General features: G+C 45.2%; 4 protein-coding genes and 1 pseudogene across 5 annotated transcripts; 3 read left to right on the top strand and 2 right to left on the bottom strand.

The window, feature by feature from the left end:
- The first annotated feature begins 2,547 nt into the window (after positions 1 to 2,547).
- LOC123152311 (proline-rich receptor-like protein kinase PERK9) lies at positions 2,548 to 4,092 on the top strand. Its single transcript, XM_044571886.1, has 3 exons — positions 2,548 to 2,764; positions 2,865 to 3,454; positions 3,546 to 4,092. The coding sequence occupies exons 1-2, from the start codon at positions 2,593 to 2,595 to the stop codon at positions 3,437 to 3,439; spliced, it is 747 nt and encodes a 248-aa protein (XP_044427821.1). The 5' UTR covers positions 2,548 to 2,592; the 3' UTR covers positions 3,440 to 3,454; positions 3,546 to 4,092.
- A 4,844-nt stretch (positions 4,093 to 8,936) lies between these two features.
- Positions 8,937 to 17,189, top strand: LOC123148090 (vegetative cell wall protein gp1). Of its 2 annotated transcripts, none has more exons than XM_044567446.1 (4): positions 8,937 to 9,235; positions 14,923 to 15,702; positions 15,804 to 16,259; positions 16,350 to 17,189. In XM_044567446.1, exons 2-4 carry the CDS (start codon positions 15,546 to 15,548, stop codon positions 16,742 to 16,744), a joined length of 1,008 nt encoding a protein of 335 aa, XP_044423381.1. In that variant the 5' UTR covers positions 8,937 to 9,235; positions 14,923 to 15,545; the 3' UTR covers positions 16,745 to 17,189. The 2 variants fall into 2 exon arrangements, with proteins under 2 accessions (XP_044423381.1, XP_044423380.1); XM_044567445.1 differs by having other exon boundaries at positions 15,783 to 16,259.
- On the bottom strand, positions 10,239 to 13,566 carry LOC123148089 (probable LRR receptor-like serine/threonine-protein kinase At3g47570). The gene is made up of 2 exons (XM_044567444.1): positions 10,800 to 13,566; positions 10,239 to 10,690 (listed from the first exon to the last, which is right to left on the bottom strand). Exons 1-2 carry the CDS (start codon positions 13,543 to 13,545, stop codon positions 10,338 to 10,340), a joined length of 3,099 nt encoding a protein of 1,032 aa, XP_044423379.1. The 5' UTR covers positions 13,546 to 13,566; the 3' UTR covers positions 10,239 to 10,337.
- A 517-nt stretch (positions 17,190 to 17,706) lies between the features above and the next one.
- LOC123153466 (receptor kinase-like protein Xa21) lies at positions 17,707 to 20,042 on the bottom strand (annotated as a pseudogene).
- A 490-nt stretch (positions 20,043 to 20,532) lies between these two features.
- Positions 20,533 to 21,087, top strand: LOC123151877 (uncharacterized). Its single transcript, XM_044571515.1, has one exon. It carries the CDS (start codon positions 20,627 to 20,629, stop codon positions 21,002 to 21,004), a length of 378 nt encoding a protein of 125 aa, XP_044427450.1. The 5' UTR covers positions 20,533 to 20,626; the 3' UTR covers positions 21,005 to 21,087.
- Positions 21,088 to 24,189: the final 3,102 nt, after the last annotated feature.

Raw genomic sequence — 24,189 nt, 5'->3', positions numbered from 1 at the left:
TTATCAAGTACTTTTGTTTCTAGAAAATTCCACTATTGACCGTGAGAATATGATGCTTTTTCGCGAATACGCAAAGGTTGTGTATCATTTCATTGATAGATAGGAGAGAACAATAGTAACAAAGATGAAGAAGAAAGAAGGGGGGAAATATACAACACAATATACACTCGCCTAGCTAGCTTGAACCGGAGACGACACCCAGAGCACCTAGACCATGTTAGACCAACGCAAAGCACCACCGTCGCACGGCTGCCGCTCCAGGACAGACCAAATCAACGTACTGCCCACCTTAAGCGCCTAGAGGAGTTGACAAGTGGGTTGCAGGATCCGATTGAGCAAGAGGAAGAAGCCATGGTTGGGGCACCGACAATGTCATACATTACACCCTAGATGCCCACGCCTTGAGAACAGCCTAAAACCAAGCATGGCGTTGAGCACCTTCGGTTCCAACACCGGAGACACCACGAGCAACTAAGACTACGCCTTCATGAAGGATACGATGTCGGAACGCCGCCGCCGTCTGATTTGGTGAACCAAACCTAGGGTTTTTCCGATGCTCGAAGAGGGACACAGACAGAAGGCCATGACAGCACCTTCAAGAAGGAGACGACACCCACAGGTGTTGCCGCTGCCAACATCAGCAAGCCAAGCATGGATTTCGCCTGAGCCTTTGACCGAACAATCCCAAATGTCGTCGGATCAGGATTCGATGACGAGGATACCAAATCGCTTGGTTGGAACCACAATTGCAGGAAGGAGAGATGAATTGGAACCAGCTCCAGCCAAAATCGCCAACCTTGTTGCATGTACCCTTTTTTTAGTGCTGAAACATTTTAATAACTCAGAATGTTTTCAAGGATACAAATGATATATGATCTATCCAGCAGCCACAAATGGCGCCCAAAATCTAAGCTAGTAGCTGCTTTTGCCAGACTATGAGCTTGTACATTCGAACTTCTAATTTCATACACAAAATCTACTGAACCCACACTCTTCATCTTCTCCTTTATTTCATGAATGATTGCTGCCGATGTTCCAAGATAACCCCACTGCAGATTCTTCACTGTCCCTTGGCAATCAGTTGCTATGATAACATTGGTGCAGGTACCGGAGCTGCCAGCCAGATCTGGGTAGGGGAAGCCGGTAACCGCCTGGGGGAAGGGGTGACACTTCGTCTGTAGAAACTCCACATCACTGCCTAATCAGAATATGATACTGCCTAATCAGAATACAAATTTTTCCTTTTTACACTCACTCATTCATTGACGGTCACCGTCTTGAGTTCTTTATTTGTTCTATCGCACAACTATTTCCGCAAGTTATATGTGTTGTAATCTGTGTTGTACTTCCTTCGTTTTTAAATATAAGTTTTTTAGAGATTCAAATATAAACTACATACGAAGTAAAATGGATGAATCTACACTTTAAACTATGTCTATATACATTCGTGTGTAGTCCATATTAAAATCTTTAAAGACTTATATTCAGAAACGGAGGTAGTACATGTCAAATTCCTACATTTTCTTATGCATTTCAGAGAGGAGAGGCCTTGGCTCTTCATTTCACAGTCTGAACCTCCGTTTGATGGTAAGGTGGCTCACACTTGTTTTCTCAGACCAGCGAGACGACTCCATGGCCCTATTACTCCCTCCGGTCCTTTTTACTCTCCACATTAGATTTGCCGAAAGTCAAACATTACTAAGTTTGACCAAATTTATATTAGAAATTATTAGCATCTATAATATCTAATAAATATAATATGGAAATATATTTCAACATGAATCTAATGATATTGGTGTTGTTATATGAATGTCTATAACTTTTTATATAAACTTGGTCAAAATTAAATGAGATTAATTTTGAACAAATCTAATATGCAGAGTAAAAAGGACTGAAGGAAGTATATATACGCCCACTGCATTGACCGGCACATCAACTTGGAGAGCGGCCGTCGGTTCCATGATGTAGACGTGCTACCATGGCAGACCAGCGGCCGAGCAAGTTGCCTGGAGAATCTCAATGGTACGAGTAGAGTGTTTTGTATGAAAGCATGCCACCCATTTGTGATCAACACAAAGTGTGTGGAGCCGCCGGGGAAGGTCAAAGTCATGGCTGTAAGCTAGCTGGGTGCGCATGCACCTTCGTCTCTGTGACAGTGAGATATTTTTTTAACACACTCATATACACACGTATACACTCACTCTTATGAACGCACACACGCACACCCTAACTTTATGAGCACCTTCGAAAGACTGAGCCGGTATATCATCTTGAAATTTACGAAGTCATCGTAGGCACCTCGTCGTCGACAGAAATGTTTTCTTCCACTGAATGCGCATAGACAAAAATCCTGAAATAAATTCAAAAATAAATGCGAGCATTAAGATTTGAATCTAGATAGTTTAGGGATACCATAGTCCCTCGAACCATTCAACTCAATTACAGGTTGGTTCCCCGTGACCGTGAGATATGACGGGTTAGAAAGTCCACTCCGAAACGCAAGACTGTATATATAAACATACAATACCGGGGCCAGGAGGCATTCCTCACCGATCAACTTGTCCTCTGCCTAGTAGCTAGCACCAATCAAGGATGGCGCTTGCTCCCCGGTCGTCTCTGCGCTCCCTGTTGCTGCTCATGTCCCACGGGAAGCCACAGCTGAGCTCTTTCTCCTCCTCCGTCGCCCGCACGGGCGTTCCGCCGGTCGCCCCGGGAGCTGATACCCCTCCGGCTGCTCCGGCCGTCCAGCCCCCAGTCACCACAGGTTAACGCTTCTTCCTGCACGCACGCGTCTCCTTTGGTTCCAGCTATCAGTTTTTCCTCTTCTAGAACAAGCTAACAGTTAGTTCTCTAGTGCGTTGCAGCTCGGTCAGATCGTTCATGCCCGAAGCTCCCTGGGGGTCCACGTACATATGAGGAAGAGACCGTTCTTCAGCCACTTCATGGAGTAACTGACAAGGCTTGTCTGAACGCCCCTCAAGATCCTAGCGCATACCCAACTCCTGATCATGGGTCATGTCGCACACCTGAACCTGTACCCGTCGAGCCTCCCAGTGCCATCCCCGAATCTCCTATGCATCCCGAAGTTCCTATACACAAAGTTCGTGATCCACCACCTAGGACGCGTCGCGGCGCTGTAACCAATGGTTCACGTGGCACACCTGAAACTGTACCTGTCAAGCCTCCCCGGGACATCTCTGAAGGTCCTGGACACGAAATTCCTAGACACCCTATTCATGATCCACCACCTAGGACGCATCGCGGCGCTGTAACCAATGGTTCCTGTGGCACACCTGAACCTGCACCTGTACATGTACCTGTCAAGCCTCCCAGGGGGATCTCCGAAGATGTTAAACACAAAGTTGGTGATCCACCACGTAGGCCTAAAGCTGTAACCGAGCAGCCTGCACAGTGCTCTCCGGCTGCTCCTGCCGTTTAGCCTCCGTTCACCCAGGTAGCCCGCTAACCCGCACAAGCTAATGCTTCCTGCACGTACGCACGCATCTTCTTTGATTGCAGCTAACAGTTACTCCGTTGCGTTGCAGCTTTGCCAGATCATCCGAGCCAGAAGGTCTTTGTTCAGCAATAGTTTGTTCTTCATCCACTTCCTGGGGGGTCTACCTTGTAGACTTAATCTCGTTGCACACGTCAACTTTTACTTGGCTTAATTTTCACAAGAATAAGCTGTCCACGTAGGGTGAGGTTGTTCATGTCTTGGCCAGTTTTTTTTCCCGTTATGTCATGTACTCCCTCCGTTCCAAATTACTTGTCTTGGATTTGTCTAGATACTGATGTATCTAGACTCATTTTAGTGCTAGATACCTCCGTATCTAGACAAATCTAAGACAAGTAATTCAGAACGGAGGAAGTACGTAGCTATATCACATGCATGGTTGAAGGCCGTGGTGACAGCGTCGTGGGATGGCACGATCAAACGTGGTCATGACGACATAGTTTGGGCAGAGGACCGAGTGGCGTTGGGATGGCGACGTCGTATAGCTCGCGCACTCGCCCGTTCACCATATATGCTTTTAATTGTAATTGAAGAATAAATATAAGAAGGAAAAAACTAAAGAAATTGCATCTTGTGTCCACTCATGCTCATGGTCTGGCTTCAGCAAGAACATATGGCATTAGAGCTTTGTTTTGGTCCATGCCGAGTTCCCACAGCTAGCGCTCCGGATTTTTTGTCGAAAAAGACCACCTGCGCAATTGAATTGCTAGAAAAGACCTCCTCTGAGATGATTTGACAAAAAAGACCCCCTCAGCCATGGCGGCAGGCGCGCCAGGCAACACGTGGCACCTGCCGCCACGGTGCGAGGCGGCAGCCCCTGCCGCCATAGCGGGAACAGGCTGGCGCTGTGGGACCCTGCCGCCTGAGAGGCTGGCGGCAGGACTGTAGCAGCTGGGACAGCCGCCTCAGGGGCTGGCGGCAGGTCTGTTTATTTGCTGCTGCCCACTACGTATGCGTGCACACGTCTGTCTATTACTGCGATGTATAATCGGCTATAGCTATTCCAGTACTACTACTGCCTAAGTGCGTACGTGCGAACATGCAAGTACTACATGTACAACCGGTCACTTATTGGCATGCAAGTACATATGGAAGCACGCACGCGTATAATGAAGTAGCAAGGTACCACTGCCTGCCTAAACCTTGTAGCTACATACCATGCAAAAAAAAAAACTTGTAGCTACATCATTGGCGCTGGCGAGTACCGCATGGGGACCTGCCGCCAGTCCATGAGGCGGCCGGGCCCGGCTGCTACAGTCCTGCCGCCAGCCCCTCAGGCGGTTGGGGCCCACAGCACCAGCCCGTTTCATCGCAGCAGCTGATTCCCGTTCCAGGCAGCCTGCCGCCTGACGCCGTGGCGGAAGGGACTGCCGCCTCGCACAGTGGCGGCAGGTGACACGTGTCGCCTGGCGCGCCTGCGCCACGGTCAAGGGGGTTCTTTTTGTCAAATTGTCTCAAAGGGGGTCTTTTCTGGCAATTCAGCTGCACAGGTGGTCTTTTTCGACAAAAAATCAGCGCTCCGTGGACGGGAACACCGGCAATAGAGCAGGTTGGTCACGGTTGCCGCCTTTAGCTAGCTCGATGCAAATCGTTGTCCTCAGTACGCCTCATGGGCGCGAACTGGTGGTGTTTCAACGGACCGTGAGGGAGAGGAGCAGCTCTGCACAATACCTAATGCTCACGGAGTGAGGGGGCAGCTGCGGGCACCTATCATGTGCAAGGCCATTGAGTGGGCGACGGAACTCAACCAATTTTCCATGCATTTCACCTCCCATACTGTGATCAGGACCCCCTCAAAAAAAATTGTGATCAGGTCGCAAGCATTCGCTAATTCCATCCTCAAGTGGACTCAACTGCCAGAGCCACATGAGGAGATACAACACGAATGTTCGATGGGTCGGTCACCCTATACGGAGCAGGGGCTGGAATCACCCTATGCGTAGAGGAGATACGGTACACAATCTAGTCCCTCTTCAACGTCACGAACAATGAGGTAGAATATGAAGGGTTGTTGGTAGGGTTACGAGTAACAGTCTTGTTAAATCTCACTCGGTTATGTCTCGGTTAATGTTATACTCGTGAGATCTTACATCAAGATCCGTGCAATTTTTCTTTTCAGTTTTTTTACAGGTTATGCCACTTGACTGAGACCTAGCCACACCTTAGGAGTAACTTTTGCATCTGAGATTTGTCCACTTGCTGGTGAAAGGAGCAGTGGCGGAGCTAGCGAGGAAAAGTTGAGGGGGCAAATGATGAAATATAATTTTCTGGAGGGCCAAAAACTGTATTTTTCTGAATTTGTGCTACCCAAAATGGAGTTTCTTCAGAAAAAGTTCATGGGCTGGGGGGGCCATGGCCCCTGCAGCTATAGGCATAGCTCCGCCAGTGGAAAGGAGATTCCCAGCTTGTTTTAAGACAAGCTGCAAGGAGTATCAAACCTCGTGTTCAACCATGGGAGTGTACCTTATGGAGGTTTCAAAGCTGGAAAGGGCGCACGTCGGCTTTGATTACCAACACATACCTTGGCTGGAAAATCAATGGGCCGACGAGATCACCCAACTGGCTTCCTTGCGGTCTCTAGGAATTTTTGAGATCTTCATTGAGAAGCTCCTCAAGCTATCAATATCGCAAGCAAGCGACGTAGATGAAGAGGTTGGTGTATGAGAGACCTATTCGTCACCGGGATTGACGACCAAGAGGGCTGGACATATCAGGGGTATTTTGCTCGCACCTCCTTGATGCATGGCGATGGGATTACCCACCTATAATATGCTGATGACACAATTTTGATGGTTGAGGTGTCCGACGAGGACATCAGACACCTCAAGTTCCTTTTACTATGCTTCCAAGAGATGCCCGGCCTTACAATTAACTTCACCAAGAGCGAGGTGATGTTGTTGGGATACTCCGACGAGGAGAAAGTGCCGGATCGCAAACCGGCTTAACTGCCGATAGGATCATTTCCGACGTCTTACTTGGGCATGCCCATTAGTGACACCCGCATACTGGAAAAGGACCTTTGGCCATCTGTGTGCAAGGTCAAGTATCAGGTCGAGCCTTGGCAAGGGAGGTGGCTCTCCAAGACGGTTTGGGTTATCCTCATTAACTCCTCATGACCAGTTTACTGATGTATCTCATGGGATTCTATAGTCTAAATGAATCCCTCCATCACAATATCGCCAAGTACCAGTCCCGGTTCTTCTGGACGGGGAAGGGCGATAAGCAGAAGTATCATATGGTGAAATGGTCGGATATTTGGAAACCCAAGGACCAAGGTGGCCATGGCATTATCTCATCCAAAAGGATGAACATGGCTCTTTTATCCAAATGGCTATGGCGGATGGGTGGGCTTTGGCTGGATATTATCCGTGCTAAGGGCCTCTTTGATTCGAGGATTTTAAAAAAGTAGGAATAGAAAAAGTATAGGATTGGAGTGGCATGCCCATTTGAATCCTATAGGATTAACAATGAGTGTTTGATGGCACAGGAAACAAAGAAATTGTAAAAAGAGATTGGAATGGATGTTAGATTTCCTATGAAATGCAGTACAAAAGATTCCATAGAAAAAATTCCTATGTAATTCAATCCTATGAATCAAAGGACCAACATAGGAGAAAATCCTAAGGATTTCAATCCTCTAAAAATCCTATAAAATTCTTTTAAATCAAAGAAGCCCTAAATATTTTTGTAGTCAGGGCTTGGCGTTTGCACAGAGATCGAGTGACTCCCAGTTCTAACAGATGATCATCCAACTCATGTCAGCCTTTCGCCTCGGTTCTTCTATTTCGGTCGGAGCCGGCACCACCACCCTATTTTGGCTAGACCGGTGGTCGGGCGCCCAACCCTTTGCCATTCGGTTCCACCTGTTGTTTAACATTTGCGCGGACGTAAGTTTGACCGTCACTTTGGCACTAGCTAACATAGGTAGCATCGCCTTTCGGTGCACCTTAGGTTCCGTAGAGCGGGACCTTTGGGAAGAGCTCGTTGCTTGTGTGGCCCTGCACACACCGGTCCTGAGCCCAGATACGGCGCGTACTTTGGCTACACTTCATGAATTAAGCCGCCCTTTCCGTTTTTATTGTATCGTAGGAGTGCAAGTGCTATATCCTGACATTAATTGTGTCGGTTGCAAGCTCAACTAGACTAAGTTTTATACATGTGCATTAATTTTCCTCGAAATTTTTAGATAATTGTGCTTGTGTATCAGGTTCCTCTTGTTCTAGGCTGCTCAGTAACATAAGTAGTAACATGCATGCCATATACGGAAAAAATATGATGTGACAAGTAATTAATGAGGAGAGTGTAAATGGAGTAACATACTCCCTTCGTTTCTTTTTAGTCCGCATATAAAATTTGGTCAAAGTGAAACTTTGTAAAGTTTGAGTAACTTTGTAGGAAAAAATATAACATCTACAATACTAAAGCTATATGATATGAAAATTAATTTCATGATGAATCTAATAATATTAATTTCATATTGTGAATCTTGGTATTTTTTCTATAAACTTAGTCAAAATTGATAAAGTTTGACTTTGACCAAATTTAATATGCAGACAAGAATACAAAGGGAGTAATATGTTATCATCATATAGCGATTTCTAATGTAAATGAATCTATAAAATAATAAATGAAGCTCTTCATGTTATCACATCTATACACCTTTGACACTACTAACCGCGTTCACCTTATTCTCGAGCAAATCCACCTTTCCTAGTCGACCATTAACTTCAGCGAGTTTGCCCTTGATCAACACCAGCTGAACGTGCTTGGATTGAGTGGACATGGCAAGATCAGCAACAGCTCCAATTTTTTTTTACAAAGGAATCGATCCTCAACGCTTGCCGATGATCTTGTCCTTCTGCTGCCAACATACTGCCGGTGAATGGATTTGATTTAGGATGAATCAGTGGGATTTTACCCGGGGATCCCAATCACTGTCCGTGCTAAATCCCAATCACTAAAGTCAAATTTTGCTGCCGCGCAGGAAATTAGTGGCAGCAAAATAACGAAATAACGGGCAATTTACCGAAGCGCGGTGAATAACCTTTAGTTAACTGTTACCCCCCCTCCCCTCCCCGTACTTCGCATATATGATTTGTTTGTGGTCAAACTTCGCCAAGTTTGACCAACTTCATAGAAAAAACATTAACATTTCACAACATGAATTTATTTTTCATACTGTGTAACTTTAGTATGTTGATATTTTCTCATATAAGTATGATCAAATTTCACAAAATGTGACTTCAGACAAATTTTATGTGCGGAGTAGAAATTACCGGAAGGAATACATTTGCGGGACGGTAAATAGGGGAGCCAAGCGTGAAGGTGAGCCGTTGATGTGGCAATGGTGTATAATAGCCGTCCATCGAACTGTTTTCTTCCTCCTCTGTTTCTTCAGTCCGCGCCGTAGCGTGGATTTCTCCAGACAGTTGTAGTTTCGTCAGGTTCAGAGCGTCAGGGTCCTGACAGGCTGCGGGCGGCACGGCCCCGTCCTCCTGGCTCACCCGTCAGGTTCCCCCGCTTTCCAGTCCGGCGTCTCCGCCGCAGATGGTGATCCCGCGCCTCCGCGCCATGCCCTCGTCCGGTAGTCTTAAGGTCCTGGTGGCGCCGCCGCGCGTCGACATGCCGTTCTGCGGTGCCTCAGTCACTGAGGCACGGGCCAAACGTCGCCGCCTCCGTCGCTAGTGCCTCGCCCGCACCAAGATCCCATCGCCGGCAGAGGTGACCCCCACTCCTTCCCCTGCCTCCCTCCCCGCCTGCGCTCTTAGTTAACAACTAATTAATCGCCCGGTTCGCTCATCTCATGATCAATTGAAGCCAATTGGAGTTTAGGTTTCATATAAACATTTTCCTGATTGGATTCCAGGCAAGTGGCGTGATGCAGGGTCAAATGAATCTGCTGAACAATAATGTACTGTAGCTTATACATTTGTCTGCAGCCGATCACTACTGAAATTTTGGTCCTGTTTTGCATTTCGCGTTTCGTAGAGGTTTTATTGACAGCTGTTATTGTGCAGTTGACATCTTCTAATTTTTCTGAGGTTTCCGATACTTCATTATCTCTTCTTGCTGATTGCAAAAGACTGGTCGTTGTTCGTTTGCCGTTATTAGTTATGATTTAGATGCAGTTTATGAGCTCCTTCGTTTGTGTGGGAAATGAAACCTTAATAAAGCTTATTCAGAGACAGTAATGCGGGTAGGGTAAAGGTCTGGCAACAGAACAGACTGCTAGCAAGATTGTTCATCTTGTAAGGCAGCTTCAGACCACTTTAAGCACTTGCCTCTACATGGTATTCTCTTCAGCCACAGCAACAGTTTGCGCTACAATCAGCGGGTGGCACGTCACAAGCAGCGGCAATCAGTATGGAGTGGCGGGGCAAACTAGGTTTCCACGGCAACCAGCTACACGCTTGTGACATGCCTATTTTCTTGATATGGGGCGTTCTTCTCCGTGGATTGGGCGTAGATTGGTTCTCAACCCCGTTAACTCTGGCTTGTTGACGTGAATTTTGTGTTCAAGCCATGTTCAAAATCAAGGGTTAATCCTCTATCTTGGTTCCAAGTCAGCCTCCCAAATATTTACTCTGACTGCGCAAATTGGTCTAGCTCTGATCGTTCAGGCTGTGCTTGTATAAATACTACTCATTTGTACAAATAAGGAAAAATCCGTACATGAAATGAAATGCTATGGCAAAAGAGAAGGGTACTGTCTGGAAGTGTCACTAACTGAACTAAAGAATGGAAAAGCCATAAAAGATAGTACACCATTGTTCCCTTTTACACGAATTTCTGTCGCTAGCTACCATCCTGCCGATCCTTTGCTTCATCTGACATCCATGTGTGTGGCCAGATGCTTGATTCTAAGGATCTCGCCACAAACTTGTCCCATGTCCGGCCGGTCTTTGGGTGATGTCATGGAGCAAGAGAGGCCTATTTTAACCATTGGAACGACACACTTCTTCATCACTTCCTGTGCGTTGCTGTCATCTTGTAGCATTGTTGGATCAACAACCTCATATATATTATCTGGAAATGCTCTACGAACAAATTCATGAAGGCTTGCACCATCACTGAATTTTCGGTCGGTTGGACTTCGCGCTGTTATCATTTGCAACAGAAGCACTCCAAAACTGTAGACATCACCCTTGGTTGATATCTCTTCGCTCATGCCATACTCTGCATTTACATTTACAAACACAATTAGGGAATCTAAAGTATATGTACAACTCTGTAAAGAACAAACTCAACCAACAACCCAACACACTGAGGAGATGCTTAATCTCACCTGGTGGGATGTATCCGATGGATCCTTTTAGGCAGGCCTGACTTGTTGAACTATCTTTGTATGCATTTGATGCAGTGAATGCAAACCTTGCCAGCCCAAAGTCAGAGACATACGCAACCATGTCAAGATCCAAAAGGATATTGCTTGGCTTTAGGTCACAATGTATCAGTGGAGATGCACATTGGTTATGAAGATAATCCAAAGCAAATGCTACATCCAAGCCAATATTGATCCTTTGGCATAAAGTCAGGGTATGTCTCTCACCATGTTCAAGGTCTTCAGGATGTAGCCACATTTCTAGGTTCCCATTCGGCATGTATTGGAATACTAGCGCCTTGAAATCTGCCCCAGTAGAGTCCACAGAAGAACATGAAGTGATGATCTTTACAAGATTCCGATGACGGACATTTCGCAGGGCTTCACACTCTGCAATAAAACTCCTATTTGCTCCATAATTGTTAAGGTTGAAAATCTTGATGGCAACTTGATCTTTCTGAAGCTTCAAACTGCCCTTATAAACCACTCCAAATGATCCTGATCCAATTTGGTTTGCTGGAGAAAACCTATTTGTTGACCTTGCAATGTCTTCATATGATATCTTCTTCACATGCTCATCAAATTCCTGCAAATGTGGATTTGCTTGCATCCTCTTCCTCCAGTAAATTGTCGCAATACATGACAAAATTAATATAACAACAGCAATGGTTGGAGTTACTATCCGTAGGACTAGAGCCGAGGAATTTTGTTTTCCTTTTCTGTCAACTAGTGTGGAACAAAGAGGTATACCTACTGTTGGAATGCTGGTACACAAATAATCATTTCCTTCAATTGACACTGCACTAGCATTGTAAAAAATACCACCTCTGGGAACCTCCCCACCAAAATTGTTGAAGGATAAGTTGAGATTTTGCAGGGAACTTAAGGATGTGAGGAACTGTGGAATCTTTCCGGACAAATTGTTCTGAGAAATATCTAAGTACTCCAGAACCACACACTGGCCAAGAGTGGATGGGATGTTGCCGGACAACCTGTTATTTGATATGCTAATTTTGTTCACATTAATAAGATTGCCAACTTCCACTGGTACTCCCCCAGATAGGTAATTGTGTGACAAGTCCAACTCTTCAGAAAGCGGAGAAATTTTGAAGATTTCACTTGGTATATTCCCTTCTAGCGAGTTGTGAGCAAGGTTTAGTATTTGGAGTTGAGTACAACGTCCTATACTTGCAGGTATCCTTCCGCTAATGTTGTTGCCATCCAATTTCAGAGAATTTAGCTTAACCAGATTACCAATAGTATCCAGGATTTGCCCTGACAGTTTGTTATGTGCAAAGGATAGATGGACCAAGCTCTGCAAATTACCGATTGTTCGTGGTATATTTCCAGTGATAAGATTGTAATCCATATACAACCTGCTGAGGCTCTTAAGATTGCCAATCTCAGGTGGTATAGGCCCAGAAATATGGTTTTCCCTTAGCCACAGCCACTCGAGACTATCAGAAAGATTGCCTATCGAACTTGGCATCTTGCCTTGAAGACTGTTCCCAGCCAACATCAGCTTAGTCAACCTGGTACAGTTTGCAAGTGAAGAGACAAATCCCCAGTTTCCCGCTTCTAGCTGGTTGTATGACAAACCAAGTTCCTCCAAATTTGGCAATGACCCAAAGAAGGGTATGGACCCAGTTAGGCTGTTATTATATAGGTAAAGCTGACGAAGGTTGTAAGCTTTGGGAAGAGAAGCTGGGATTGGGCCATCAAACTTGTTTGACGAGAGGATTAAACCCTGAATATTTGGGAGTGTGTAGCCAATATTGGAGGGTAATCTTCCAACAAGCGAGTTGTTTGCTAGGCCAAGAAATGTCAGAGATGACATATTGAAGAGAGATGGTGGGACTGTCCCAGACAAGTTGTTGGCTGTCAAGGCCAGTACCTGCAGTGTTGAAATATGACCTAAGCTGTCTGGTATACTCCCGACTAAATTATTCTCTGTAAGACGAAGATCAATAAGGAAAGGAAGGTTCCCTAGCGAAGAAGGTATTTTTCCTGAAATATGATTATTCCTTAAATCGAGGTATTGAATAGGGGGAGCGGTGGCCGTAACAACAGGTATGGAACCAACAAGTTTGTTCTTTTGGAGGGAAATGCCAATAAGAGATGATGTGTTGAAGAGAGCCTTTGGTAGGCTTCCAGTAAGGCTATTGCTCATGAGCCAAAGTACTTGGAGGGACGAACTATTTGCTAGGGACTCCGGGATGACCCCTATTAGAGCATTCACCCCAAGATCGACATATGTAAGAGAATGGCTGCTACCCAAAGATGGCGGTATGTTACCTTCCAAAGTATTCAAGCTGAGGTTGAGGTCGCGGAGCCGGTTCAAGAGGCCAAGCTCCGATGGTATGCCACCATTGAAGCTATTGTTTGACAGCTGCAGCCTTGCAAGAGAGGTCAGGTTGGCAAGGCAAGGTGATATGGAGCCTGAGATGCCTTCTGACTCAAGGTCCAGCGCAATCACACGACGAGGGGACACCGTGCTGCAGGTGATCCCATGCCACTCGCAAACGTCCAGGGACGTGTTGCTCCATGAAGCTAAAACTCCTGCTGGACCCGAGAGCCGGGACTTGAAGCAAAGCAGAGCTTGTCTATCATTTTCAGTTTCATTACAGATGGCTAGTGGTAGGCTGCAAAGGAAGGTAAAGAGGTATAGAAACCAAACAAATCCTGGACACAAGACAGCAGAAAATGCCATTGTTGTTGTTTACAGGTTACAACTATGGAGTATGGAGATGAAAACTCTCATGTGAAGGAGGGTGTTTAAATACTCAGCTTTGGAGTGCGACGGTAGCTAACCGCTCAACATAGCACACATATTCGTGGCTCAGCCATAGATATGGTGGGAACGGGGATGATGCACGACGGCATGCTTTTGTATCGGATTTGGTGTTCATCCAAACTATTTGCTCACTGAATTAGTTGTAACTTGGAAGTAGTTGTTCAAGTCAACACTTTGAGGAATATTTATATTGTGAGCACGCATTTGGACGCTAAGAGATCTGACCCTTCACGTCTCAGACTGGGACAGGATGATGCCTAGACTCTCTTGCTGGTGTGTGTGTAGTTACCTGAGGTACAGAGTCAGAGTGAATGCACGCTTCTTCCTGAAAAGTAATGGACACACAATTCAATATTTAAAAACGTGAAAAAATAGATGTATGGAATGCGGAATTTACGCATTTCAAATTGTGTGAAAAATGCCATGGGTATTTGTCTCATGTGTACAAGAATAACAAGAGATGAATAGATTTTTCTTATCTTCAATTTTACAGGAAATAAATGGTTGAAGCCCTCTTTGAATCATAGGAATTTCATAGGATTTTGGACGATCTCAGTATTACGGATTTGCTCCACAAATGCTTTTTCCGAGCAACTTGCCGAGGGCAAGGGCAGGAGCTCTGCCATTTCATACAAAGATAAGAGGCCATTGTAGTTCTTTGGGTTGATTTCCTATGACCTAACTTCGTAGAAATTCGAACATCTCCTGCAATTTCTTTTTTTTTACACTCGTTCACATGTGACAGATGCACTTTTCTAGTGCTCATTCTTTATTCTGTGCTGCGCGTGTACCTGTCGAACAACTATTTCTGCAAGTTTTACGCGTTTTACAATTATCTGTGTTGCGTACCTGTCAAATTCCTCTATTTTCTTTTCACACAGATGTGTGTGTGTGTGTGTGTGTGTTTTCCTCCTTGCAATCCAAAGAGGCCATGGCTGTTGATTTCATTAGTGTGAACCTCAACCTCCGTCTGTCAAACTCATGTATTTTCATATACACCTTTTTTCAGACGAGACGACTCTCCTGCAATTTCTTTGTTTTACACTCATTCACATATGACAGATGCACTTTTCTAGTGCGCTTTCTTTCTTCTGTCGAACAACTATTCCTGCAAGTTTTACGCATTTTGAATGGTCTGTGTTGCGCGTGTGCCTGTAAAATTCCTATATTTTCGTTTCATATATATGTGTTATCCTCTTGCGATCCAAAGAGGCCCTGGCTGTTGATTTCATTAGTGTGAACCTCAACCTCCGTCTGTCAAACTCATGTATTTTCATATACACCTTTTTTCAGATGAGACGACTCTATGCCTCATTGACCCAGCCAGCGGCACAGCAACTTGCCCGAAGAACGGCGGCTCCAAAGTCTGCACGCGCTGCCTTGACCACCAGACCAGCGGCAGGGCAACTTGCCTGCAGAATGTCAACGGTATGGGCGTACGGCATGCTGGGCATGGTATGAACAAATTAACCCCTCATCATGCGGTCCATCCATTCAAATATGACGGGTAAATCAAGCTTATGCAAATTGTCTACATGAAAATAGCGGAAAGGTTGACTTGCGGCCATGTCAGATTGGCACGCAGTCTCGGGACTGAGATATCAACATGTGCCAAGAGCTCAAGATACCTCCAAACCTCTGAATCCATTGCATCTATCCGGCTAGTGGCAGGGTAGATAGAGACGTAGAGTGTTTGACTGGACTATACCATCCATTCCACCACATGGTATGAGCGCATGCCTTTCCACTTGATGAACACAAATTATGGGCTCTTGGGTGAAGGTCAAGGCAGCTGGGTGCGCGCGTGAGACATGGAAGTCCTCTCTGCAACACATATATAAACACATGAATCCCGGGGCCAGGAGGCATCCCTCAATCCTCACCCATCAAGCTCTGCTAGTAGCGGGCTAGAGAGGATGGCACTTGCTCCCCGGTCGTCTCTGCGCTCCCTGGTGCTGCTCATGTCGCACGGGAAGCCACGGCTGAGCTCTTTCTTCTCCTCGTCCTCCGCGGCCGGCACAGGCGTTCCGCCGGCCACCCCAGGAGCCGATGCTCCGGCCGTCCAGCCCCCAGGTAGTATACTAACCCGCACAGATTAATGCTTCCTGCACGCACGCCGTCTCCTTTTGATGCCATTGCTAACAGAGTGGCAGTTACTCCATTGTGCTTTGCAGCTCCTTCAGGCCCCAAGCTCCCTGTCGAGGAAGAGTTTGTTCTTCACCCAATTCCTGGGGTTCTACGTCCACGTCCGTGTCCGCACCCACCTGGAGCCGTTGAAGATGTAACCGACAAGGCTTGTCTGAACGCCCCTGAAGATCCTAGCAGTGCACACCCAACTCCTGATCAGGGTTCATCTAGCACACCTGAACCTGTATCTGACAAGCCTCCCTGGGATATCTCTGAAGATCCTGGACACCCGGTTCTTGATCCACCACCTCCACGTCCACCTCGCAGGGGGCGTTGCGCTGTGACCGACGAGCCTGCGCGTTGCGCCCAGGAGCATCCCAAGTACCCAGTTCCCGACTGTTCAAGTGACAAGGTCTTCTCCTACTGCTCCTCCGCCGTTCCGCCGCCGGCTCCAGGAACTTGCACCCCGGCTGCCCCCGACGTTCAGCCTCCAGTCACCCCAGGTAGCTCGCCAACCTGAACAAATTAATGCTTCCTGCAACGCACGCGTCTCTCCTTTGATCCCAGCTAACAGCTACTCCTTTCCGTTGCAGCTCTGCCAGATCGTTCAGGCCACAAGCTCCCCGATCACGAAGAGTTAGTTGTTCACCCACTTCCTGATCCATCAGGTAACAGGCTTAGCCCTGTAATCGAAGAGCCTGCCCGGTGCACCCTGGACAACCCCAAATACCCAACTCCCGGCAGTTCAAGCCACAAGCTCCCTGCTCACGAAGAGCTCGTTATACACCCACTTCCTGGGGGTCCACGTCCGCGTCCACGTCCGCGTCCACGTCCACGTGGAGCCGTTAAAGATGTAACCGACAAGGCTTGTCTAAACGCCCCCGAAGATCCTACATACCCAACTCCTGATCATGGTTCATCTAGCCCGTCTGTGGACTTGTTGGAAGACCCTCTACATCCGGTGCGTGATCCACCAGGTAGGCCGTAATCGATGCAGTGCACCCAGGAGCATCCCAGGTACCCAGCTCTGGACAGTCCAAGACGAGATCTTTCAGACTTAATTCGCCAAGAAGAAAAAATATCTTTCAGACTGAAGTTCAGCAACCTCCTGACGGCTCACGAACCGGGGTTTAAATTACAGCCTGCAAACGCTGGATCACCGAAGATAGCGAGCATCCAAGCTGATGCACACTAGCATCAACTCTACTAATATTGTGTCACATAGGATAGGAGAAAAAACAGGGCAGCTTTCCCTGGCTTCTGCCCGTGCTGGGCTGTATGTACTGTGACTCATAATTTTGTTGTGATGAATCCTTGTGTTGTGAGCGGGGAGAAAAATCCCGGTGGTTACTGACTAGTTACTGCTGCGATTTTGTAATCCCAAATTCCCAATACATGCTGTCAAGGAAAAGAATCCCGGTGGTTACTGACTAGTTACTGCATGGTTGAGCCCCAGCTGCATGGCCTCTCAGCAAATACAAATACACACACACATTCATAAAAAAAAAGCATTGCATTGCATTTCATACACATACACATTCACATTAATTTTAATTGTCCATAGTAATAAGCATATACAACGAAGTACTCGAATCTAAAGTGTTGGATTGTTCATGGGCTTGGGCCTTCACCCTGTTCTAGTTTAATTTTTCAGGCAAGTTTCATGTTGTCATGTTCAGACTTCAGATTCGAGGTTCCAAGTCAGCTTCTAATAAAAGATCTAACTTGATTTGATTGGGCACTGCTCGCACAAATAATCTAACTCAGATTACTCGGATTGAGCGTATAGAATTACTACTCACTTGTAAAAAGAAAATGAGATGGCAAAAGAGAATGTTACTTTCTACAAGTGTCACCAACTGTCTAACTGAATTTCAAAATGGAGAAGTCATCACTATTCTTCTTTACATGAATTTCTGTCACCAGCTACCGTCATGTCTATTATTTGCTTCATACACCCATTTGCGAGGCCATATGCTTGATTCTAAGGATCTCAGTAGAAACTTGTCCCATATCCGGCCGCTCTTTGGGTGATGTCTTGGAGCAAGAGAGGCCTATTCTAACCAGTGGTATGACACAGTTCTTCATTATGTCAGCGGCATTGCTGTCATGTTGGAGCATTGTGGGATCGACAACCTCATGAAGATTCTTTGTAAATGCCTCATCAACAAATTCGTGAAGGCTTATACCATCATTGAGTTTACCCTTGGTTGATATCTCTTCGCTCATGCCATACTCTGCATTTACATTTACAAGCACAATAAAATTAGAGAACCTGCAATATTTGTACGACTCTATAAAGAACAAAGTGAACCTAAATGTTGTGAATACGCTTAGTCTCACCTGGTGGGATGTATCCAATGGATCCTTTTAGGCAGGCCAAACTTGCTGAACTATCTTGATATGCATTTGATGTAGTGAACAGAAATCTTGCTAGGCCAAAGTCAGTGACATATGCAACCATATCATTATCCAACAGAATATTGCTTGGCTTCAAGTCACAATGTACCAGTGGAGGTGCACAGTGGTTGTGGAGATAGTCCAAAGCAAATGCCACATCCAAACTAATATTAATCCTTTGGCTTAAAGTCAGAATATTTCTTTCACCATGTTCAAGGGCTTTATATTTTAGCCAAATTTCTAGATCCCCATTCGGCATGTATTGGAATACTAGGGCCTTGAAATCTCCCCCGGTAGAATCCACAGAAGAGTATGATGTGATGATCTTTACAAGATTCCGATAGCGCACATTTCGCAGGGCTTCACACTCTGCAATGAAACTCCTTTGTGCTCCATAAATGTCAAGATTGAAAATCTTGATAGCAACTTGATCTTTCTTAAACTGAAGACTGCCCTTATAAACCATTCCAAATGATCCCGAGCCAATTAAGTTTGCAGAGGAGTTCTTATTGGTTGCCCTAACAATGCCTTCATATGATATGTTCTTTATATGCTCGTTGACTATTTGCAAATGTGTATTTCCTTGCACTCTCTTCCTCCAATAAATTGTCGCAATACAGGACAAAATTATTATAGTGACAACAAGTGGCATTACTATCTTGAGGACTAGAACTAATGAGTTGTGCTTCTGTTTCCTGTCCACCTGTGGAGAACAAAGAGACACACCCCCTGTTGGAACACTTACACAAATGATCATTTCCTTGGATTGATACTGCACCCATGTTGTCAAATACACCACCTTTTGGAACCTCTCCATAAAAGTTGTTGAATGATATATTAAGTTTTTCCAGAGAACTCAAAGTTGCGGGGATTCTGAGATTTTTCCGTGCAAACTGTTACGGGAAATATCCATGGATTTGATGCTAACTAACTTCACAAAGGACTGCGGAATGCTTCCTACAAAGAAGTTGCTTTGCATTTCAAGATTCTCCAAAACCACACACTGTCCGAGAGTGGATGGGATATTGCCAGACAACCTGTTATTTGAGATGCTAAGTTTGTTCAGATTAATGAGATTGCCAACTTCCACTGGCATGCCCCCAGATAAGCGGTTGTGTGACAAGTCCAACTCTCCACTGAGCGAATAAATTTTGAAGACGTTCCTCGGTATACTGCCATCTAGTGAATTGTGAGCAAGGTTGAGATTTTGGAGCTGGGTACAACGTCCTATGCTTCCAGTTATCTTTCCAGTCAAGTTGTTCCCATCCAGTTTTAGAGAACTCAACTGAACAAGGTTGCCAATAGTATCTGGTATCTCGCCCGAGAGCAAAATTTGAGCAAAGGATAGATAGACCATGCTATACAAATTCCTAATTGTTGGCGGTATTTTGCTAGTGAAAAGATTGTAATCCATGTACAACCAACTGAGGCCCTCAAGATTGCCAATCTCCGGCGGTATAGGCCCCGGAATTTTGTTGTTTCTTAGAAAAAAACTGCTGGAGACTACTGGAAAGGTTTCCAATGGAACTTGGCAAATTCCCTTGGAGATTGTTACCATCCAACATCAGTATAGTCAATCTGGAGCAATTTGAGAGCGAAGATATAGAGCCCCCGTTGCCCGCTTTTAGCTTGTTGTATGCCAAATCTAGTTCCTTTAAATTTGGCAATGAACCGAAGGATGGTATGAATCCAGTAAAGCTATTATTATACAAGTAAAGTTTCCTACGCTGCAGACTGCAGTTGCGTGGAACTTGGGAAGTGTGAAACTGATGATAGCATGGTATGAACACAACGTTTGCTACCGATCGAGTTGCTCGGGGAGGAAGGTTTTGGAGATGAAACTGAAACGGAATCAAAGTTGAAATGCCAATAGAACCGTTGGTCATGCATGAGTGTCAATCTGATGCGTTTTCCCGCAAAAAATAAAAAAATCTGGCAACTTAAATTTCTACGACCCATTTTTTTACGTATTCTCAGACTGGTTTCTCAGACGTATTCTCAGGGGAAGCAACCTTTTGCTAAGAAACTGCCTGGCAACAGGAGTGAATAAAAGAAAAGGAATGGAAAAGGACTTACCGTGATGTTCGTTGTATTTATGCTCACTGGGACCAAGATATTTGACAACTCTGTTTTGACTTGTACTGTGTACAAACAAACCTCTGCATACATTGTATTGACTTGTACTACGTAGAAACAAACCTCTGCATACATTGTATTGACCGCCGGTGGCAGAGTAGGACGTGAGTGGAGTAGAGTCGTCGTATGAAGTATGAACACATGCCTTTCACACGGAATCGTCGGGGAAGGTTAGGCATGGATGGATGGATGGACATGCCTCGGCGAGGGGGGGCATCACATTGCCGGTTATATATAGCATCCAGATGGCTGGCCTAGAGTCATCAGGGATCAGCTTCTAGTTTAAGAAATTCCACGGCCAACTTGTCATCTTGCCTGGCTAGAGAGGGAGAGGATGGCGCTTGCTCCCCGGTCGTCTCTTTGCTCGCTGGTGCTGCTCATGTCGCATGGGAAGCCCCAGCTGAGCGCTTTCTTCTCCTCCGCCGGCACCACCGCCGCGCCCAAGGCCGCGAAGCCTCCAGCAGCTCCAGCCGGTGATAGTCCGGCCATCGACCCTCCAGCCGCTGCAGGTACAGATGCCAAGATTTCGCCTGAAACTGAGGGTTCATGTCACACGCTTGGACCTGAAGCTGACAAGATTTCGCCCGGCGCCACCAAGGATCCGGAGGGCACGGTACCCGAAGGCTCATGCGACACACCTCAACCTGTATCGGATGATCCTCCGTCTGGAGCTCGCAAAGACCCGATGCACGGAGTTCCTGAAAACCCATAGGGCCCGTGCGATGCTAGAGAAGTTGAGATTTTTCTTGTGTTCATCACATCCGGATATAGCAATATAATTATCCCTTAATTGTATTGGGTCCTACACACCATGTATCCCCAAATTGTTAGCATCGGATCCCTCGTGCATCAATCTCCCAATGCTCATTTCTTTCGCTGAAAGGCCAAAGGCTACATGTTTAAATCGACCAACTCTTACAAGGTCATCATTACATAAACTGAAAATTACGCGCCAGTCTTTGGGTAAATCGATCTTCCGCCTGGACTCGTCAACCGCGCGGCGTGAGCAAAGTTCGATGCCGTCTTTGAAATTCTGAAATACCATCAGAGCCATTGAAAAGTTGCTGACGCAGCGGTTGCGAAGTTATCGCTCGGAGCTCTTTGTATGTTGGGTCTATCTTTGTATGTCGGGAACTAATCACAATATCTATCTTTCAAAGATTCACTAAAAAAGAGGGGGACTTAATGATTTATTCGTTCCCTGGAACTAGAAGTAGAAATTGTTGCGGACATATATATCATGTAAAGACAGCTTTTGAGGAATGAGCCAGATCTGACCATTTCTCACAAGGGAAAATCAGGGAAAAGCTTGGCTACAGCCGGCGGATCACACGCGGGCGTCCACCGCTTCGTCCGTGTGACGCGTGTCCTACAGGGCTCACCTAGTATTATCTTTTATGGTTTTGCAATTGAACCCTTGTTGTAGTTTTTCCGCCGCAATAACTCGTATGTTGCAGGATCTGGATCTGGATCCCTCGAGCGCAGTTGCCTCCCGCGTTCCACCTAGGCTCCTGCTCTTTCTCTAATTTGTGCAACATTATTTATGTTGCAAAAGTCCTGCCGCAATATCATCTATGTTGCAAGAAAGTGAAGACAAAAAACTGCAACACTTGAATGTCTCTGCAACATGAACTCTGTTGCAAGGAGGGTTCTGCAACATTGGCTTTGTTGCAATAATGAGGACAAGTTAGACCGGTGGTTGGACCAATCTCACGGCTGCTGTGGGGGCCGATCTTTTCAGATTATCCGTCGGCGGATGTGTAGCGCTGCCCTAAAAACTAACATTCAAAGAAAACATTGTGGAAATCATGTTTGTAAATTCTAAAAGAATCTAAAAAATATATGGGATGTTAAGAAGATGATGTTCTATTGCGATGCGAAATTCCAAGTTGAAACACATTATGGGATGTGAGCTATGAAAAAGAAACAAATTCAACAATACAGAGTGATGTTACCGTTTGACACTATCCAGTGCTGATTTTTTTATTTTCACAGATCACATCCCGTAACGTACATGAACTTGAAATTTTGCATGGAAATAGAACATCATCCTTTTTAACATCTCGTGTTTTTCTATTTTTTTCTAACTTCAAAACACCATTTTCACATGTATTTCACTGGCAACTCTCCATTGTCTTGCTTACCAAAGTCATCACTTCAGAAGAGCAGAGACCAGATAGCCCCCGCCCTCCTCTATGCACCGCCAAGGTGGACCATGAGTAGGGGAAACCTTATTCTTGATCCGAACGCCGCCGCCATTGCACTGCAACACCGCTGCCGGGGAACGAAACTATAATCCTAAGAGACCTAACCACAACGCTGCAACGCAGATCCGGGGTCCCCACACCTCCTGCCATTGGAGTGGCATGCAAAGGAGGAGGGGACTCGTGGCCCATCGGGAGAGGGGGGTTGGGTGGCGGCTAGGTGATGCCCTTTGAGATCCGGCTTTTGGAACTATGGAGAATCCCACAACTAAAGTTATGCCTTCAATAATTAAAGGTACTTTTTTGCTCTAATCCTAACATCTTCCATTGATTGTTGCTAAAAAAGCTAGGGCTTGGACAATTTGGCTCTTAACAAGCTTCATGCACACGCCAGTAAATCAAATATGATTTATATCTAACTGCTGTGCTATTTAGGTATGTGTTGTTAAAGCTCCTGTGTTTTGAGATAACAGGAAAACAATTATACATGACACTATCCTTATTAGGGGAGAAGTATGTTTGTGAGTTACACATATTTTCATGTTTTCTGTGAGATTATATGGTGTTGAAATTAACATCTCTCATTATTTATGTTTAGTGAAGAGTTTGGGATATCTTTGAGAACTTTTGACCCTCAGATGTTGGATACATGCAAAAAGATATGATTACTATGAGCATGAATGACTTACTTATCTTATCTTTGGAGGTTGTTAAACAAAATATGATGTTTTGTCCTTGCAAAGCTCTACTCCCTCTGTAAACAAATATTAAATGTTTTAGGTCAGTAAAGCCTCCTTTTGATGGTCATAGATGGAGTAGCATATTGCATCATAATTTTGTTTCTTCCGTTGTAACGCACAGACGTGTTTGCAGTAGTTGAAAAAAATAAGGACCCCGATAATGAACCGTTGTTCGATATGGGGAGGTGATGTAAATATGCCCTAGAGGCAATAATAAAATGGTTATTATTATATTTCCTAAATCATGATAAAGGTTTATTATTCATACTAGAATTAGTATTGATCGGAAACTTAAATACATGTGTGAATACATAAACAAATACCATATCCTTAGTAAACCTCTACTAGACTAGCTCGTTGCTCAAAGATGGTTAAGGTTTCCTAACCATAGACATGTGTTGTCATTTGATAAAGGGATCACATCATTAGGAGAATGATGTGATGGACAAGACCCATCTGTTAGCTTAGTATATTGATCGTTCAGTTTTATTGCTATTACTTTCTTCATGCCAAATACATATTCTTTTGACTATGAGATTATGCAACTCCCGATACTGGAGGAATACCTTTTGTGCTATCAAACATCACAACGTAACTTGGCGATTATAAAGATGCTCTACAGGTATCTCCGAAGGTGTTTGTTGGGTTGGCATAGATCGAGATTAGGATTTGTCACTCCGAGTATCGAAGAGGTATCTCTGGGCCCTCTCGGTAATGCACATCATAAGAAGCCTTGCAAGAAAAGTGACTAATGAGTTAGTTGCAGGATGATGTATTACGGAACGAGTAAAGAGACTTGCCGGTAACGAGATTGAACTAGGTATGTAGATACTGACGATCGAATCTCGGGTAAGTATCATACCGATGACAAAGGGAATTACGTATGTTGTCATAATGGTTTGACTAATAAAGATCTTTGTAGAATATGTAGGAGCCAATATGAGCAGCCAGGT

Source organism: Triticum aestivum, chromosome 7A, assembly GCF_018294505.1.
Source record: "Triticum aestivum cultivar Chinese Spring chromosome 7A, IWGSC CS RefSeq v2.1, whole genome shotgun sequence".
NCBI classification, from domain to species: domain Eukaryota; kingdom Viridiplantae; phylum Streptophyta; class Magnoliopsida; order Poales; family Poaceae; genus Triticum; species Triticum aestivum.
Note: the sequence above shows the minus strand (reverse complement) of the source record. Positions and strands in the feature narration are given on the sequence as shown.

Excerpts from the sequence above, each read along its gene's own strand:
- LOC123148089 (XM_044567444.1), bottom strand. The coding sequence starts at position 13,545 with ATGGCATTTTCTGCTGTCTTGTGTCCAGGATTTGTTTGGTTTCTATAC. Across the intron at positions 10,691-10,799 it reads CATCGGATACATCCCACCAG|AGTATGGCATGAGCGAAGAG; the intron begins GTGAGATTAAGC and ends ATGTAAATGCAG.
- LOC123151877 (XM_044571515.1), top strand. The coding sequence starts at position 20,627 with ATGGCGCTTGCTCCCCGGTCGTCTCTTTGCTCGCTGGTGCTGCTCATG.
- LOC123148090 (XM_044567445.1), top strand. The coding sequence starts at position 15,546 with ATGGCACTTGCTCCCCGGTCGTCTCTGCGCTCCCTGGTGCTGCTCATG. Across the intron at positions 15,703-15,782 it reads TCCGGCCGTCCAGCCCCCAG|TTACTCCATTGTGCTTTGCA; the intron begins GTAGTATACTAA and ends ACAGAGTGGCAG. Across the intron at positions 16,260-16,349 it reads TCAGCCTCCAGTCACCCCAG|CTCTGCCAGATCGTTCAGGC; the intron begins GTAGCTCGCCAA and ends TTTCCGTTGCAG.
- LOC123152311 (XM_044571886.1), top strand. The coding sequence starts at position 2,593 with ATGGCGCTTGCTCCCCGGTCGTCTCTGCGCTCCCTGTTGCTGCTCATG. Across the intron at positions 2,765-2,864 it reads CCAGCCCCCAGTCACCACAG|CTCGGTCAGATCGTTCATGC; the intron begins GTTAACGCTTCT and ends AGTGCGTTGCAG.